This window comes from Zeugodacus cucurbitae, chromosome 4 (assembly GCF_028554725.1).
Source record: "Zeugodacus cucurbitae isolate PBARC_wt_2022May chromosome 4, idZeuCucr1.2, whole genome shotgun sequence".
NCBI classification, from domain to species: Eukaryota; Metazoa; Arthropoda; class Insecta; order Diptera; family Tephritidae; genus Zeugodacus; species Zeugodacus cucurbitae.
In genome coordinates this window covers 73,054,620-73,071,591 of record NC_071669.1, presented here as the reverse complement: position 1 = coordinate 73,071,591, position 16,972 = coordinate 73,054,620, and the positions used below count along the sequence as shown (strand labels likewise).

Genomic DNA, 16,972 nt, shown 5'->3' with positions numbered 1-16,972 from the left:
TATTCTCATATGAAATTTGTATATATTTGAGCACAAGTTCTGTGGTTCCACTAGCACCTCATTCACCGCTGCTTCATTCGCCAATTATGTTCATTTATACTAAGAAAAGTTAGTTTGTGTCCATAGTGACTTCAAGTGGACCGCAGCCCGAAAGCTTTGCTTCCGTTTCAAGTGGTTCATAGACGTCATAAAATGGCTGCATGCTTTATTCATAGCAAGGAGTCGAGTTACGCTCCTGATATCCTAAAGGATTTGTATAGTAAATATTTCGAACTCGATTTCGAACTCCGAAATGGGCTTGAAATATAGGACTTTTTTAATATCGTAGTAAGCAATGCGAATTCGTGAAGTCATATTTATGGCAATGGAAGTACGAAACAACACGACAAGTTCTGGTCCTCGCTAAATGCGAATGCTGCTGTGCTGAATGCGAAAAATTTCGTTATCGAAAATTAAATCTGTGAAAAAGTTATGGTTCGTCCTGCGATACCGTGCGTCTCTTACATACAAATACTATAATAATATATTTTCCCATAAGCTTTTTATGGCTGTGTGACGGAATGAACTCTTCGCCCATGATTCATTTGAATAAATGAACTTTGGAAGTCACTCAATTTAGACCAGATGCATGCGTGAATATTGGATGTCCACTTTTTTGTTATACACACCAATGCTTATAATGGATCGTGTGTCTGTGTGTACGGGAGTGTGTGTGTTTGTGTGTGTTTGAGCAACCACTACAACTGCAGAGGCTTCTGCGCTCTACACAACTTAGTCAACACGTTTTAATTGCTTTCACAAGCAACCCCCTTTTTAAATGATTTTTTATTTCTGCAATATTAATATCTATATGCATTTAGTATATATATATACGTGTGTAAATGTATGCATATATGAGTATGCAGATGGCAGTATATAGAAACGTAGAAAAATTATAAATACATACAATAAAGTACAATAAGGATTTTCGGTATGCTGCACGGATGCTTCAAGCCGTTCTGTCAAATTCTGAAATGCAACAAACTTTACTAACGGAACATTGTTTTGCTAGCCGGCATATCAAAAATGTACTCCCACTCGTCTCTCTTCGACTACAACTACAACTACACGCCGCCGCTTCACGTGCCCTCGTGTGTGGGTGTGTGTGTGTGTCTGTTTGTATGTGTCGCGTGTTTGTAGTGGTGTATTTCCGGCGTGTGCATTTAAAATCCTTGAAACTAAATCAAATTTTAGAAAATAAAATGGAAAAGAGAATTAAATATCAAAAATGCTTCAAGTAACCACAAACTCGTTTCAACATGGAGTATTAATTTAATTATGCCTTCGTTATTTTGCTGAAATCTTTTACGGTATAACGAAAATTTATCGTGTGTCTAGCAACGCAACATCACTTTTTGTTTTTTTAGGCGTTAGACTTGATGCGAGGAAGTTTGATGCTTGGACTCTTAAAATAAAATTTAAGTCTTTAGGTTTTCATATTAAAACTCTTTTTCTCTAATGTAATTGGTTTCCAGACGGCAACACTAAATAAATTTGCTTGATTCCGATGGTGCAGTTGTCAAGAAGAGGATGAGCTTGAGAGATCTCAGCAATTTGTTGATAGTCGTACATCTGAGAAACTAAGGTTGAATCGAATCTTGACTCTGAATTGAATCTTGGCTGCCACTACTGCAGCCGCCCAGTGGATATTGTGATGGACTCAAGCCGCAGTGACGGTACATAATCTAGCTTGTTTCAGAACAATGTTTCAGTGAGTTATGACATCACAACGGATCAGTTTTAAATGATGTAGGTAACATCGCGGTGTCAACTGCAGCCAATATAACTCAATATTCCAATTTTTGCAGTAAAGTAAATGCAGACGACTCTCAATCTCATGGCAAAACTTAAGGCAATGTGAAAATGGAGAGTACTTTTATAACCTGAATCAGAAGGTAAAGCCGGAGTAATAACGTTCTCCAAAGTAGCTTTGAATGTTCTTAGTAATTTCGTTCCAAATTGTTTCCATTCCACATCCTATTGCAATAAGCTATTGGTAACCTTTCTCAAACTCGTACTACACCAGTCAAGTACAACCTTTCAAAAACGCAAAAAATTTTAAATATCCAAATGTATTTGATAGGTGCGGCTTCAAATATATTCGCTAAAACTTTACTTGGGATATGCGAGTGTGTAGTGATTACTGTGTGGGAAATAATTAAATATATATAAAGACTAATCTGAGAAAAGATTATTTTCAAATAATTTACATAAATTTAAGGACATTTGGATTTAGTTAACCATACCACCGATAAGCTGCGTGGGTCGGATAACGACGCAGAGCTATAGCAGATGGACGACGCTTATAACTGAATCTGGAGCGCAGACGTTGTGAGATCGCAAGGGGGAGTGTCAGACGCGCAGGAGCGTGAGGAAAAGCTGGTGGTCCATAAACACGTGTTGGATGTGAGATTAAAGTAGCAGGAAAAACGGTTGGTGGGGACAAACTTGGTGGGAGCGGTAATAAAGGCGCGGCTTGTTGCGCTATGGGTATTATGGGCGGTCTCAAAACTGGTGCTGTTAGCGGCAGATTTGTATGCGCTGCTGGAAAAGCTAAGTTGTTTAACGGAGCGGCCAAGGCTGGAGGATTGACTTCGACGATTGGCGCTACAACAGGTCGAATTATCGGCTTATTGTGGACGCGGTATACATATTGGCTGCTAACGGCGCTCCCACTTGGCAGTATCTCCACGTCTGGATCGAGCGAGGCGACGGGAAGCGGCACAGCGGCTTGCACTTTTGTGAATGCGGAAGCACAGAAGATGCACAGCGTCAGGAGCTGCAAAGCAATTCAAATGTAAAATAAATCAAAGAAATTCCGTGTGTTTGTATTCACTTTTAGCCACATTTTCTTAGCGAGTAGTCCTTGGATTGCGCTCTGCAATTAACGATTATTGAACTGTTTATGATTTCCTGATAAGCTTTTGCTTTTATATTGAAAATGTATTCTTTCACACTTTGGGCTTCACTCAAGGCGGACGATTGGAAGAAAGCAAAGAGAGTATTAACATTTCACTCAAATGGGTTTTTGAGTACATTTTCAAACTTGTTTTGCAAATTATTTGAAAATATTTCGAATTTGTGTGTGGAGGATTATTTAATGCCTTAAATGAAATTGTCTTTTTCACTTTCAATCGCAATCGTTGGCGTTGACGGGATTGCGACAAATGACGGCAATGCGCTGACAGCCAAGTGTCAATTAACGCTTGCCACGCTACTAACCTAAAAAGAATAATTGCCAAGTTTGGCTAGCCGACAGCACAGACAGCTGCGGCGGCGCACTCAAAATGCAGCGAGTGATGCATGGGTGCTGCGCATGCGCAATAGCGCGACTTGCCGGCCCTCCGCTACCACTTACCAAAAATACTATCAACAAAGCACATACATACATACTTGTAAATGCCGGGAGTGAATACAGTATATGCATGCAGTTTTGAAAAAATTGATATTCTAATCGCATTTAGCCACTAAGTCTGCGCGCCAATGAATCAAGCGAAGCGCACCAACGCACCGGCGACCGCCACACGTCGCACATGGAATTCCCATTAAACAAAAATATGCGAACGCATTAAATATTTCAGTAGCGCGGTAATACTTTTAATATATATGTGAATATATACAGACATACTTGGTCCCACACTGTTTTGTAAATAAAGCCAATGCCCAATATATAAGTAAATGTCCGAATAATAAGCAAATTCAATTGAATTACAATTAATACGGCGCAGATTTTATTTTACAACCTTCGTGAACATTTCGCAACTTCAAGTATCGACCACGACCCCAACTGTTGACTGATTGACATGGGTCGGTAAAATGCTTTCTTAAGTCTTTTGGGGTTCAAAACTAATTAGAAACTAAAACCAACTATCATTTTATACTAACATGTGGCAGAGAAATTGATCATGTCGAAGAATTTACCTACCTAGACAGTATAATATTCGCAAAGAACAGAATAATTGAAGCTATAGGCGCATATGCACAGCTACGCCAGATTTTGAACTCGTCCCAAGTATATTTCCAAGCAAAAAGCAGACAATCAGACGATGTCTTTGTACTGAAATCTGACTTGAAACCGACCATCTTGCTGGAAATAGATGCAGAGCTTTATCATCAGGTCCCAATGGCTTATCCTCAAGGTTTGGTGGCCTAATGTCATGACAATCCATACAAAAATTACCATTTGGAACCTACGACCACCTATTTAAAAATGTGAAAATGTATGAAGATAGATAGGTGACACACTTTGCCACAAGCTATGAATTGGAACCCTCCAAGGATGAAAGAGAGGCCGTCCTAAGGTCACATAGAGAAGATTCTTGCAAAAAGAAATCAATGAACGTGGATAATTGTGGAACGAACTCCAGATGCGAGCAAAAAACACAGGACGAGATGGATATGCTTTATTGCGATCATCTGCTCCAGTGAGAGGCACAGGAAAAAATGATTGATGATGATGTGGGATGGATCAGTGAATGTGTTGTTAGATTTTACCATTATTCGCATTCCACCATTCGGGAAAAAATAGGTTTTAATAATATTGTCGCATAGTCAGGTTGTTGTATTCGCTTTGTAGTTGCTAAATAAGGGCTTCAAATAAATGTTTTCATTCATTATGACTTCAAATAAAGTTCCTTAGAGAAATTATTTTGAGATTTTGTACTGAACATAGCTTATAATTACTTCTAAATTGGTATGGGCACCGCTTTTCCGATATTTTTTTCTCGCGGGACTACATTTCGCCAATATTGGTAGGGCATGTTACTGGTATTTTCGTCCCAAGACCACATTTAGCAACATTTTGAACGAGAGCGTTACATTGGTAACTGAGCTGTCCATATCCTTAACAGTTTTAAAATCAAATTGTTGTTGTTGTCGAACCTAATTCCAACGAACAAAAATTAACACATTTTCTAAAAACTGCCATCTATCTTCAGCAGAGCAAAATGTGAGCATATTTCTGATATCAAAAAACGTCTCACGAGATTGCCCTATCATCAAAGTCTCGCCTAATTATCCATTGAGCTAACTTTCTATACAAATTTAAAAGAGCTACGTTGTAATAATGCAGTAAGTGAATATATGACGTGATAAGATCAGCCAGTCTTAAAGTATTAAATTCTAAATTGAAGCTGCAACAGGAATGATGCTCGAATCTGCTCTTAATCAGTTCATGAATTCGCCGTAATAAAATGTTTTCCTCTGTATTTTATTGGGTACATACAGCAATGAGCGAGTATATACATATATATATGCATTAATAAGTATATACTTCAATTTTCAAATGCTGGATATTTACATATTTATGTACATATATACATGTGTATGTATGGTTAAGCAGATATCTACTAACTGAAAACTAACTTCTTGCTATAAACATTCCTTGATAATTTGCCAACGGCGTATAACGACGGCAAGTCCTTGAATGGCAGCAAACTGAGCACTTTTGTATTGTTTTGCAATAGAACGCAATTTGTAACTATACACACCGCGATATATACTCCTCACTCAACTCGTGTATGTTTGTATGTTTATATGTATGTGCGAGGCAGTCAGTAACCACACCACACAAAAGCCATACAACCGACCATACCGTCACTCAAAGTGCTACGGTTTTGACAAATTGATGTCGCAGACGACGAACATTTGCATTAAGAAGTTAACAAAAGTTGGCAAAGCGTTCAACCAACCTCAGTGTCGTGGCGGCGGGACAAAGGGGGCTGGGCTGAAGCGCTACGAATGGAATAGGTGGCAGTAAGTAGTAGCGGAATATGCAAGGAGGAGCGGAATACTCGCTAAGTAATACGGCATGATGTGCAATGAGCGCTAACCACCGGCTCCACCCTATAAAATGCGAGCGATCCACTGTAGTGGAATGCATTCTATGCACGACTCAGCGCACCATCGTTGATTAAAAGCGGCAAACTCAAGAATTCGCCACGAACAAGAAGCTATACAAGGAGGAAGCCACACAGAATAAGGAGAAACCTAAAACCAAAAACACCAACAAAAAAGCAAATAAAAGACCCATCAAATATTACTCAGGATGTCGAAACTCGTAAGTGGTTGATTGAATTGAGGAAAGGACTTTTTATTTGCACACAGTTATGTATTGACTTTTCCACATTCTTCTAGTTGTCGTTGTCGTTGTTGTTGGTGGTGATTGCTCTAAGCGCTAGCTGCGTGACAGCTAAGCCCGCCCAAGTGGCCGTAGCTGCGCCTGTTGCTGCCGCCCCAGTTGTTGCTTCTGCTCCGGTTATTGCTGCCGCCCCATACGTTTCCGCCGCTTACACAGCACCGCCCTATGCCGCTGCCTATAGTGCGCCCTACGCGCCATATACTTCAGCGTACGCTGCACCCTACTCAGCGGCATACAGCGCCGCATATACGAACGCTCCATTGAACTCTGCGGTCGCCAGCCAACGTGTGGATATACAGAGCAATTACTACGCAACACCACTGATAGCTGCTGCTGCGACACCTGCCAAGTTGGTCGCACCCCCAGCACCCATTGCCGCGGCAGCACCGGCTCCTGCTCGCTTTGTTGCGCCAGCCGCCTTTTCAGAGGCCTACACAGCTTCATATGCCCCCATCGCCGCACCCGCTGTTGCTGCCGCTTATACTAGTGCTCCTTACATCGCCTCAGCTCCCGTGGCTCCCATAGCTCCCGTGGCTCCAGCTAACTATGTTGCTCCTGCGGCTGCGGCTGTGGCTCCAGCTCCTGCTCGTTATGTAGCCGCTGCCGCTGCCACTCCGGTAGTAGCTGCCCCAGTTGCCGCTTCCCCAGCCAAGCTGGTTGCACCAAGAGTTGTTGTCTGAGCCGATTCACTCGCATGTGCGTTGCTATTAAACCGATCAATTCATACATATCCGGCGAATACGTGAATTCTCTTCTCTAGCTCTAAGTTGACACCTGTTAACCTTACCCATCATTGTTTTCACTGTGTTTGCTTTTGTTTTTATGTTCGACTATTCATTATTAATATTGCAAGTACCTGAATAAAAGGAAGAAATATGCTCTTAAATGCCAGTAAATTGTTTAAGTACCACCTCGCAGGCATACACATGAAGGCACATATAGCACAAATAAGTACTTGAAAACACCATGTGGTGAATTTTATGGAGCTCCAAAAGAGTACTAGTTTCGTTGCTCTCACCAAACCGACTTGAAACGATATAGTCCCAGGTGTAGTCTCCAACGATGAGTTTATTTAACTGGAATAACGAATAAAGCATCTGTGGGAAACGTTTAACTAATCATCTACCAAATAGTTCAAGTGCGAGTTTAGATTTATCCTTAGATTCCAGAGTTGTCTTTATGCTAGTTTTTTGAAAATGTATTTTTGAATACTCAATATAGACATTAAATACCATCCAGGTATTAAGTATTGTGACAAGACTCATCAATGTTGACTACTAGTTCTAGATTAGATTCTAGTTCAAATTCGATAATTATGTATATCGAATCCATTCCATACGTGCTTGGGAAATATACAATTTACCACTGGGTATGCACATTCAATGATTAGAATGTGACTGTCTTGTAAGGAATTCGATGGAATTCTTCCGTTCCTTTTTATTTTTAGTGTGCTGTTGTCATAAGTTAAGAGAAATTGAAATGCGAACGTGAATTTATGGACACTTCTCTTAGTGTGGACTTCGTGATATGACTAAAGACTTATGTAGTGTGTTAGTGCCTAAGAAGGAACAGTGAAGAAATATTTGGGTCTAATAGCGCAAATGTGGAGCCTCACAAACGCACAGTGCAATATTGTTTGGTCAGTTTAGCCACGAATACAAATGCTGTAGTATGGATTATGAACAAGTATTTAAAATGCTGAATTTATGAGGATTCGTGAGTATCCGTTATCCAACTATACGAATACCGAAATGTTACTAAGAGAACATTTTCTTAAACTTTAAGATCAAACAGGTTTTCGAGATCCTTAAGCTTTTAGGAAATATTTTCGGTGTAGTTCGTTCTTTTTAAGGAATATATGTATATTATATAAAGTTTTGAATATTATAAGGCCTCTGAAGATTTCGATCTATCATCGAACGACTTTCATCCGAACCTTGTAGAACCTATTGTATACTGGTCTGAAATCCTTGTGAGGATGTTCCGACTGACTAGTTGTTGAGGAATATTTCGCCTTACCCTGTTCCAGGGACAGAATCTTTCGGTATCTTTATCTGAATCCGAGAAGAATGAGCTGATGTGACCGCGCTCTTGATTTTGTAAAATTAAATTTAATTCTGCTTTTATGCCAAACAATTACTGCGCCAAAGTTAGTTAGTACTTTTTGCATTTCACTCACTATTTTGTAGTGTTAAATCAAATTAGAAACCAGCAAATTAATTTAAATACTTTCTAATTAACTTTTATTGCGATTACTTTGTCTATCTACAACAACTGCACATTTAGTGCGAGTAACTAGGCAACTTTAGTTGTGGCACAGTTCGGTTGAGAGTTCACAGCAAAATTGCTGCTGATGCAGCATAATGGAGATGAGCTGCCAGTGGCGCTGCCGAGGGTGTGGCAAGTTGGATGACGGCAGCAGCTAGAATCGGAGCAATGGCGATGCCGTTATGGTTGCGAGCAATCACTTGGTTGCTGGTGACTGTAATGGCGGCCAGCGGAGCGTGCAGAATGCCGGGTTCGGCTATGGCAACGATGGCAACAATGACAAAAGCCTGAAATAAATTTGATATCAATTAACACGAAAAGTGAATGTTTCTGGGCGTTGTCTCGCACAAGCAACTTACGCATTTGAACATTCTTGAAAATTGATTAACCAAGTTCTGCTGCTGTCGCTGCAGCTTCGAAAGCTCTCAACGTTGCTAATTGCCGAGGCAAGCTAATATTCTGGGATGGACAATAGTGAGAGGCGCTTAATTCGTAAGCGTGTTTGCTTTCTCTGAAATGTCAAAGTTCCGCTAGTCATCGGAGTGGGGGGTGTAACGGTACTGTTGTGTAACTTATTATTAATGCTTTACATGAAGCTCTTTTGTTACTGACCCATGTCAACAAATTTAGTCGCTGGAGTTTTTTGCACGGTTTTTTATTCTTCTTGTTGTTGTAAAACAAAAACTTTGTCGGCAACATTATTTGCATACAAAATGTGAAATGAAGAGCGAGCTCCTCGCTTTTACATCATAAAACCTGACAGAAAATTTTCGCGAGCATGTGCTCGGAATTTTTAATTAGTTTTAAAGTTTGTGCAAACACTCAGAAAGTACATTAATCGCAGACTTTCCGTTGCAGCTGCAACCAAAGAGAATTGCTGCAAAGGTCAATTGTTAATTAATGTCATAATGAGCAGCCATACATAATAATAAATGACGGCACCGCTGGCGCAAGATGCTTTACTAAAACCATTAGTGTTAGACGACCCATATCGGAGCAGGCAAATACATATACAAATACATATATATTCATCAGGCTGGAAACTCTCTCTTCCACTGTCCAGAGTTCGCCGGACTAAGGTTGACACATTTCGGTAGTCATGCCTTCGGCGAACCCAAAGGATTGACTGGATTAGAAAATAGCTTTTTACACATTGACTGGCACCTTTAGCTATCCTTGTGAAATCCCTCATGATTCTTGTGGCGAGAATCAGGCTCTGAACCTGATCTCCAACCTCTAACAGGCAATGGTATATAGGGTGAGTAATATTGAAACCCATGGGTGAAGATTCTTCTTATATGGAACCAAAAATTTTGCGTCGTATTACCAAGCATCCATTAATTTAATTATTCCCGAATTTCTAAAATTACGCCGTTTCCTGCTGTTTTTACGACTTCCCGCCAAAAATGCTCAATAACACTTTTGAATTTTGTTCTTCCTTCTTCCTCACTGTTAAACGCGTATCTTTCGAAATACACTCTGCGGGTGGGTCTTGAGACAAGCGATGGTACTTAGTTGAAAGTACATTTGCATCTGTTTCGCCTCTTTACATTAATATGTACATATATTTCTGTATTTCTGGCGGTGTGGGGTATGAATTTTCACTTGTGCTCTGTCCTCTTTCTGGTTTTATGAAAATTCTCTTATTCCGCCAATAAATATTTCAGAAAGTACACAGAGGAACACCTACATCAGCATCCTCGATTCACATCCGCAGCCACTACCATTTCCGCTAATGTCCTTATGTATACGAAAGCGCAAATTATGCGCCTGCATATACCTATATAGTCAGGCATACAGATGAATATTAGGGTGTGATCATAAGAATTTGGGAGAAGAGATTCCAAAAAGACTCAAGCCTATGTTAAGGGACAGTTAAGTTCATAACGAGAACGGTGAAGTTAGTGAAGTTAAGACTGAATTGAACAATGAAATTGAGAATATTTTCATAGGGTTTAGCTTAGAAGGGTCGTGGTACTCAGTAATAAATAGTTCTCAAAATTATTTAGGTTGTTGTTGTTGTTTTTATAACTATTTTCCATACCCTGGTCCAAACTAAAAGCATAAATCTATTTGTCATCGGGGTCATCTAACGGGAGGTTCAGGATACAAGCTATTCCGAACGGGTTAGACCATAGGGTGAGGGGTGTTATGTGAGTCTCGTTCGTTGGACATGCATTTTCTTCCAATTATTTAGGGAATGTCGCTACAACAACATAGTTACTGTATAACTTTTGAAAAGTCCCACAGGCGCAGAGAAGGATCACCCCAATACGTGCATATAAACGAGGAGTACATACATGTGTATGTAAGCGTGAGATCTAAGTACATTGTGTATATATAATTGTATTTGTATACGTTTATGTATATTTATGTTTGTATGTGTATGCATTTGCCGCATTTTACCAACTTGTCTACTTTCTATTCGTGTAATTTATTTAAAGCCAAGTCAGTAAAGCATTTTTCTCGCAGTCACTTGCACTTGAGGCGGTATTATCCGACTTAAGCAAGCCCCGACGATTGCAGCTATACTCGTAAATGCAGTGCGCTCGCTAGTCAAGTAGAAGTGGCGACTCCCACTCGCTGCTGCTGCTGCTGCTCGCAAAACTAGAGTAGATTTGTATTGGGAACGTTCTAGGCACATAAATTCCAGGAGGCACCATTAAGCACAAACAAATGACTTCGGAAGCGGAGTGCGAAAGAGTGCGGAAGCAGACGGAAGAAGCGGAAAGGAAATGGCAGTGGCGCGCGGGGAGAATGCGAGAACATCGTACCTACATTATGGATTATGTACAAGTCAGAAAGCTGAGCTGAGAGCACAGCACGGTGCGCGGGCCACAGGCGGATACTCGACAACAAAGAACAGCATACACCCTTACTCACGTAGCTGTAAACTGCAAATGCCTGTGTGAGTGTGTGTGTGTATAGGAGTACACAGAGTCATATTGTTGCGTAGCCACCTCCATTGAGCTACACAGTTTTGCGCTGCCATTACACTGAATAGGAATACCTGAGATGAAGGTTTAAAGCAGTTACTTTTGTAGTGGATTATTCTACTTTTTAAGTTCTCGACTCGTGCTGCCTCAAAGAGAAATATGGCATATTACAAGGGGTCCGGCTGCAGTTGCTGCATTAAAGTTGAACTTGTATGCGTGCGTGTGGCAGGGTGTGGTGCGGGCGGGGTTCCATGCAGCCACTATTTATCGCAGTCATTTGGTGAATAAATAGGTTGGTGAAAATGCTTTTTGATGCCAGCAAAACGCAAAAAAAGCAACATAATGGTGGAACATAAATAAATAAAGTACTGCAGAGCACGAGCTTTTGTGTGTACTATTCTCTTTTATTATTATTTTTAATTGTTTGTTATCTTATATTTCTTAAATTAATTCCAGCAAAATCAGTCGTCGTGTTGCATTACCAAAGCGCTGGTGCGGCTGCGTAGTGCAGAGGCGCCGAGTAGGAGGGAGCGTACGCCAAAGGAGCGGGCGCCGCCAAAGGGGATGTGTAGGCGAGAGGAGCAGCTGCGTAGCGAGCGATTGGGGCGGCGGCGTAACGAGCTACTGGGGCCGCCAGTGGTGCGATGGGTGCGGCGAGTGGAGCGGCGAGCGGAGCGGCAGCGTAACGGACCAAAGGTGAGATCGGTGCGATTGGCGCGGCCAAAGGCGCAGCCGCCAGAGGGGCAGCGACGGGGGCGGCGGCTACAATTGGTGCGGCAGCGATACCGTTGTGGGTTCTGGCAACAACCTGGCTACTGGTGGCAGTGATGATCGGCGCTGGAGCGGCCAGGGCCAGTGGTGCGGCAGCCAATGGCGCGTGCAGCAGACCGGGCTTCGCGGCGGCGCAGGCAATGGTGGCCAGGACAACAATGATCTGAAATTATTGTAAATAATCCGAGAATTAATCCAATTGACATACCAGGAGGCTACGCAATTAAACTTACGTGCTTGAACATTTTGCTTTTGTTGATATTTCTTGAGTTGCTTCTGTGAAGACAAGTTGACTTATGATGTCCATCAGTTAACGGTTTCGACTTTTATATCCATTCCTCGTTGGGTTGAGCACCTGCCATTTTACGCACACGAACACACACACACAACAGATACAAGCGCAACATCACTGACCACGCATAACACGAAAGATATTCTGCGAGTTCCACGCGCCGTTGCGGGCTCTTCGGGCCGCTTAATAATGCTTGGCACGTACGCGCAGCTTAGGCCCGTCTGCACCGCTGCATAAGGGTATTGTAACTTTTTTATGGCTGCTGTGTTTTTTTTAGGTGTGCGAATGCGTAGAATTTTGGGTTTTCTGTCCCTTTTGTTAACTGTTTCCATGCGTATGTATATGCACGTCGGCTGTTATCGTCACCTTGTCCAAATAGCTCGTGGCCAACAGTAAAAAACATTCGTCTCAAAGGCGAAGTTCCGTTGGCTCTCTTCAATGTTGAATGAATTTCATAATTTTCGACCAACATTTCATTGATTGGAATGGGGATAGTCGCAAAACAATTAGTCATCACAATAATAGTCACACTTTGGACCTTAATGCTATTTGAGTGTTTGATTTTGGCACAGTTGGGAATCGAACTCACTACCAATACACTATTTGTCACGATCTGGCATGCGTTCGTTGCTGTTTGGATACCTTAATCAAGTTTTGTTAACTCTTCTTGATGGGTAGATTGGTATTAAGCCATTCGTTATATCTTGCCCAAATAAAGTAAATAAAGGCAGCTTTATACGCTGTCAGAAAAGGTCATAATATTGAAGTATCATCTGAAATTAGCTAGTTCCAATAACAGTTGATCTTTCTATTAGTCAGTTTTACTGTCTCTGCGGAATATACTAGCTTCTCATCATAGAGAAATGTTGGAATGCAATCTTCAAAGAAGTAGTTTCAGCATAAGGATCTGACCAGCAAATTACTCCGAGTCAGATAGAGAAACTTATTAATATGTTTATAGCTGGCTAAGAACAGTAATATACTTTGAGAGAAGTTTTTTAATGACTGTCGACGACAGATCCATATTGAGAGATAAATTTTTTTGTATTAGCCAAAATGGAGTCCGAATATAATCTTTATTGAATATTTAATTTTTGATGTCCATATCCAAAACATATAAGGTGACTAATCAAAAAGGTTACCAGAATATCCTTCCTGAAGCCATGGGAATGTAGATATAGAAAAAAAAAACTAGATTATACACAGTAGAAATTGGTGTATAATGTCTTTATTTGGAAAATATATATGTCTTGAGGCTTGACAGTTTGATAATCTTACAAATCACAAACCTAAAGTGATATTCATAGAGTGACAAAAGCAATTGGTTAATATATGAACAATATCTCAAAATAATAAAAAGACATTTGTTATGTAATTTCTTTAGTCTGGAGATAATAATTCGAGTGGCAGAACTGAATATTTTACGTCTACGCAGAATAACTCTTGACAAAATTCGTGTAGGTATTCAATGTGCTATCGGATGAAGCTATGTCTTCTTCTCTATTCGGTGAAAAACTTGGGTTCATACAGCGGCTACTAGTCTTTCTTACGGTTTGCACAAATTTACAATTTTATTTAAATATCTGAAATGCTAATAACCCAAGAAATGAGAAAATAAACACACATATTTCTTCGTTTTAAATATTTCTATTTGTAATTTTATATTTAGCAGTCATCCATAAAAAGTTTTCAAAAGTTAGTATCACTAAATTACCACAGAGCTGGTGCGGCTGCCAGTGGTGCTACGGGAGCAACTGGAGCAACAAGCTTAGCTGGAGCAGCGGCCAAAGGAGCGGGGACTACAGCGGCACCGTAGTTCTGTTGAATGTCAAGACGGCTGCTGGCGTAAGCGGAATCCAGAGGGAGGTTGGAGTAGGCAAGAGGGGCGGCTACTGCAGCAGCTAATGGAGCAGCAACTGGGGCAGCAACTGGGGCAGCTAATGGAGCTGAGGCGACGATTTTGGCGGGAGCAGCAGCCAGAGGAGCGGCAACTACAGCGGCACCGTAGTTCTGTTGAATGTCAAGACGGCTACTGGCGTAAGCGGCATCCAGAGGGAGGTTGGCGTAGGCAAGAGGAGCGTGGACTGCAGCAGCCAATGGAGCAGCAACTGGGGCAGCTAATGGAGCAGAGGCGAAAATTTTAGCGGGAGCAGCGGCCAGAGGAGCGGCAACTGGTGCAGCTAATGGGGCCGAGGCGACGATTTTTGCAGGAGCAGCAGCCAGAGGAGCGGCAACTACAGCGGCACCATAGTTCTGTTGAATGTCAAGACGGCTGCTGGCGTAAGCGGCATCCAGAGGAAGGTTGGAGTAGGCAAGAGGGGCAGCTACTGCAGCAGCCAATGGTGCTGAGGCGATAATTTTGGCGGGAGCAGCAGCCAGAGGAGCGGCAACGGGGGCGGACGCTACAAGTTTAGCTGGAGCAGCAGCTAATAGAGCGGCACCATATCTCTGCTGAATATCAAGACGGCTGCTGGCGTAAGCGGCATCCAATGGAGCATTTATGGCAGCAGCGGCTAGTGGAGCTGCGACCAATGGGGCCGCGAGTGGCGCGATCAGACCTGGCTTGGCGACAGCGCAGGCAATGAATGAGCACAGGACAATCAGCTATAAAAGAATGAATAAAATAATATTAAACGGACTCATGATCGATAAAAATCTAATTTTGTTTAAACTTACGAATTTGGCCATTTTAAATTTGGTTAGAGTTAGTTTTCGGCAGTTGCTTGCTGTGTTAGCTTAGTGAACTGTTTTGTGAGTATGTCTCCTTTGTCGTCGTTGTGCGCTTTTATAGTTCCGAAACATTTGAAATATTACATTTTCTACCAATTATTTAGCGACCAGCGAACGGCATTGGAAGCTCGGCGCTCGCGGTCGCATAGATAATTAGTTCACTAGTGCAAAGGGTGGCTGTCCGGCTGCTCTGCGTCTTCAACGAGTGCATGTTTTGCATTAGCATAACTTTAGTTTACTTTACTTTGGATTTTACGTTTCACACACTCGCCGAATGCATACCTGATATGCATGCAAGTGGCGTGCACTACTATCTCATAGTTTTTACGTTTTTACGTTTATCGAGCTTTACACAACTTCAATACAAATTTGAAAAATATTGTGTACTTTTGGAAAATACTATAATTTCCATATATATAAAAATGAGTTTACATGGTTCCAAGACGGCTCCCGAAACCTTTGACGGTTCTTCTAAGGATAAGAATGAAATCGAAGTCAACTGAAAATCAGAAAAAATTATATATGCTATGAGTTGATTTCAAAAGTGGAATATATCTAATTTGTTGTTGTATTGTGAGAGCTCATGCACAGTCTCAAATTATTTATTCTAAAGTTTCAAACAAAAACATCAAAACAATTTCTCACGAGAATCATTTAATCATCCCAGCGAACTTAATTTAAACGGAGAGCTCATAATGCAGATCATAACAACTGTCAAAGAACATTATTATTACTTCTTTTCAAACTAATACTTTTCAACTCAATGAAATGAGCGAAACTAAGTTGCCAACAAAATCTTTCCTCCGATCGCATTCGAAACGCCACAGGTCTGCTGATTTCGCACTTTCTTTTGTGCTGAATTCTCACAATAATCTCCTGCTTACATACTTACATACATACATACAACGGTATAAGCATGTATATGAGTAATTGCGAAATCTCATTCTAAACTCAAATGAGCCATGTTCCGGGGAGCGTGAGATATGAAGTCCTGCACTTAGCGTAATTACATTTGCAACTTGAAATTGTGCAAAGTAGAAAACAGCTGCTAGCAGAAGCAACAATAAAAAATACCAATAACAACAACAACAAGAAGAATCGCAGTTACGACAACGACTAGCTGCTGAGTAAATTCTTCTGATATTAATATAAAAAGTTTTCATCATTGTTTTCCTCCCCCAATCCGCTTCAGTTCAGTCTATATGGCACTCTCTCAATTGTTCTCTTCATCATCATCATCGTTTTCAATATTTTGCCACAGTAAGTATTAGCGGCAGCTGTGTTGCAACTTTAGTGCTGTTCTTCACCTACTTTTCGCCTTGATTCACGCACACTCACACACGCCCACGAACGCCGATTCGCACTTGGATGGCGGCACTTCGGTGAGTGGGTGCATTATAACCGTTATTTCAATGTGTGTTGGCACAAGCCAGCAAAAATAAAGAAACGGTAAAAATTGCTACTCCTACAAGCGCTGCATATGTACATATATACATACGTCTCTGTGTATGTGGGTGTATGTGTGTGTGTGTCTGTGCCAACACTGCCGAGAAATGCACAACTTTTGTCATCTGTTCTAACAACATAATCGATGTCGAGCTGTTTTCTTATTGTTTGTAATGTCTTCTACTACATACATACATACATACATATACATATGTTGTGTGTATGTGTGTGGGTTTCTGCAGACTCATTGCATTACTTTTCGCTACACTTTACCGTCAGCATTCAGTTTAGTTTGTGTTTGTATTTGTGTATCAATGAATTTTGTATAATAAAAAGTTGAATGCTTCCGTT

The 16,972-nt window shown here is 41.1% G+C and overlaps 4 protein-coding genes across 5 annotated transcripts in view; 1 reads left to right on the top strand and 3 right to left on the bottom strand.

Moving 5' to 3' along the window:
• Positions 1 to 7,064, top strand: part of LOC114804294 (nematocyst expressed protein 3-like) — a 67,749-nt gene extending 60,685 nt beyond the window's left edge. The window contains exons 2-3 of one of the 2 annotated variants that reach the window (XM_054229506.1): positions 6,006 to 6,097; positions 6,175 to 7,064. In XM_054229506.1, coding sequence (XP_054085481.1) covers positions 6,086 to 6,097; positions 6,175 to 6,858 — 696 coding nt within the window. In that variant the 5' untranslated portion in view covers positions 6,006 to 6,085 and the 3' untranslated portion in view covers positions 6,859 to 7,064. Of the gene's footprint in view, positions 1 to 6,004; positions 6,098 to 6,174 lie in introns of both variants that reach the window. The other variant, XM_029041992.2, reaches the window with a different exon arrangement.
• On the bottom strand, positions 2,249 to 2,830 carry LOC128921765 (uncharacterized; the record flags this gene model as incomplete). Its single annotated transcript, XM_054229934.1, has 1 exon — positions 2,249 to 2,830. A coding segment is annotated over one exon (555 nt), but the record flags the coding sequence as incomplete, so codon positions are not given.
• A 4,707-nt stretch (positions 7,065 to 11,771) lies between the features above and the next one.
• On the bottom strand, positions 11,772 to 12,545 carry LOC105211485 (cuticle protein 16.5). The gene is made up of 2 exons (XM_011182915.3): positions 12,387 to 12,545; positions 11,772 to 12,316 (listed from the first exon to the last, which is right to left on the bottom strand). Exons 1-2 carry the CDS (start codon positions 12,396 to 12,398, stop codon positions 11,861 to 11,863), a joined length of 468 nt encoding a protein of 155 aa, XP_011181217.1. The 5' UTR covers positions 12,399 to 12,545; the 3' UTR covers positions 11,772 to 11,860.
• Positions 12,546 to 14,081: 1,536 nt separating this feature from the next.
• Positions 14,082 to 15,276, bottom strand: LOC105211464 (calphotin-like). Its single transcript, XM_011182886.3, has 2 exons — positions 15,122 to 15,276; positions 14,082 to 15,049 (listed from the first exon to the last, which is right to left on the bottom strand). The coding sequence occupies exons 1-2, from the start codon at positions 15,131 to 15,133 to the stop codon at positions 14,156 to 14,158; spliced, it is 906 nt and encodes a 301-aa protein (XP_011181188.1). The 5' UTR covers positions 15,134 to 15,276; the 3' UTR covers positions 14,082 to 14,155.
• Positions 15,277 to 16,972: the final 1,696 nt, after the last annotated feature.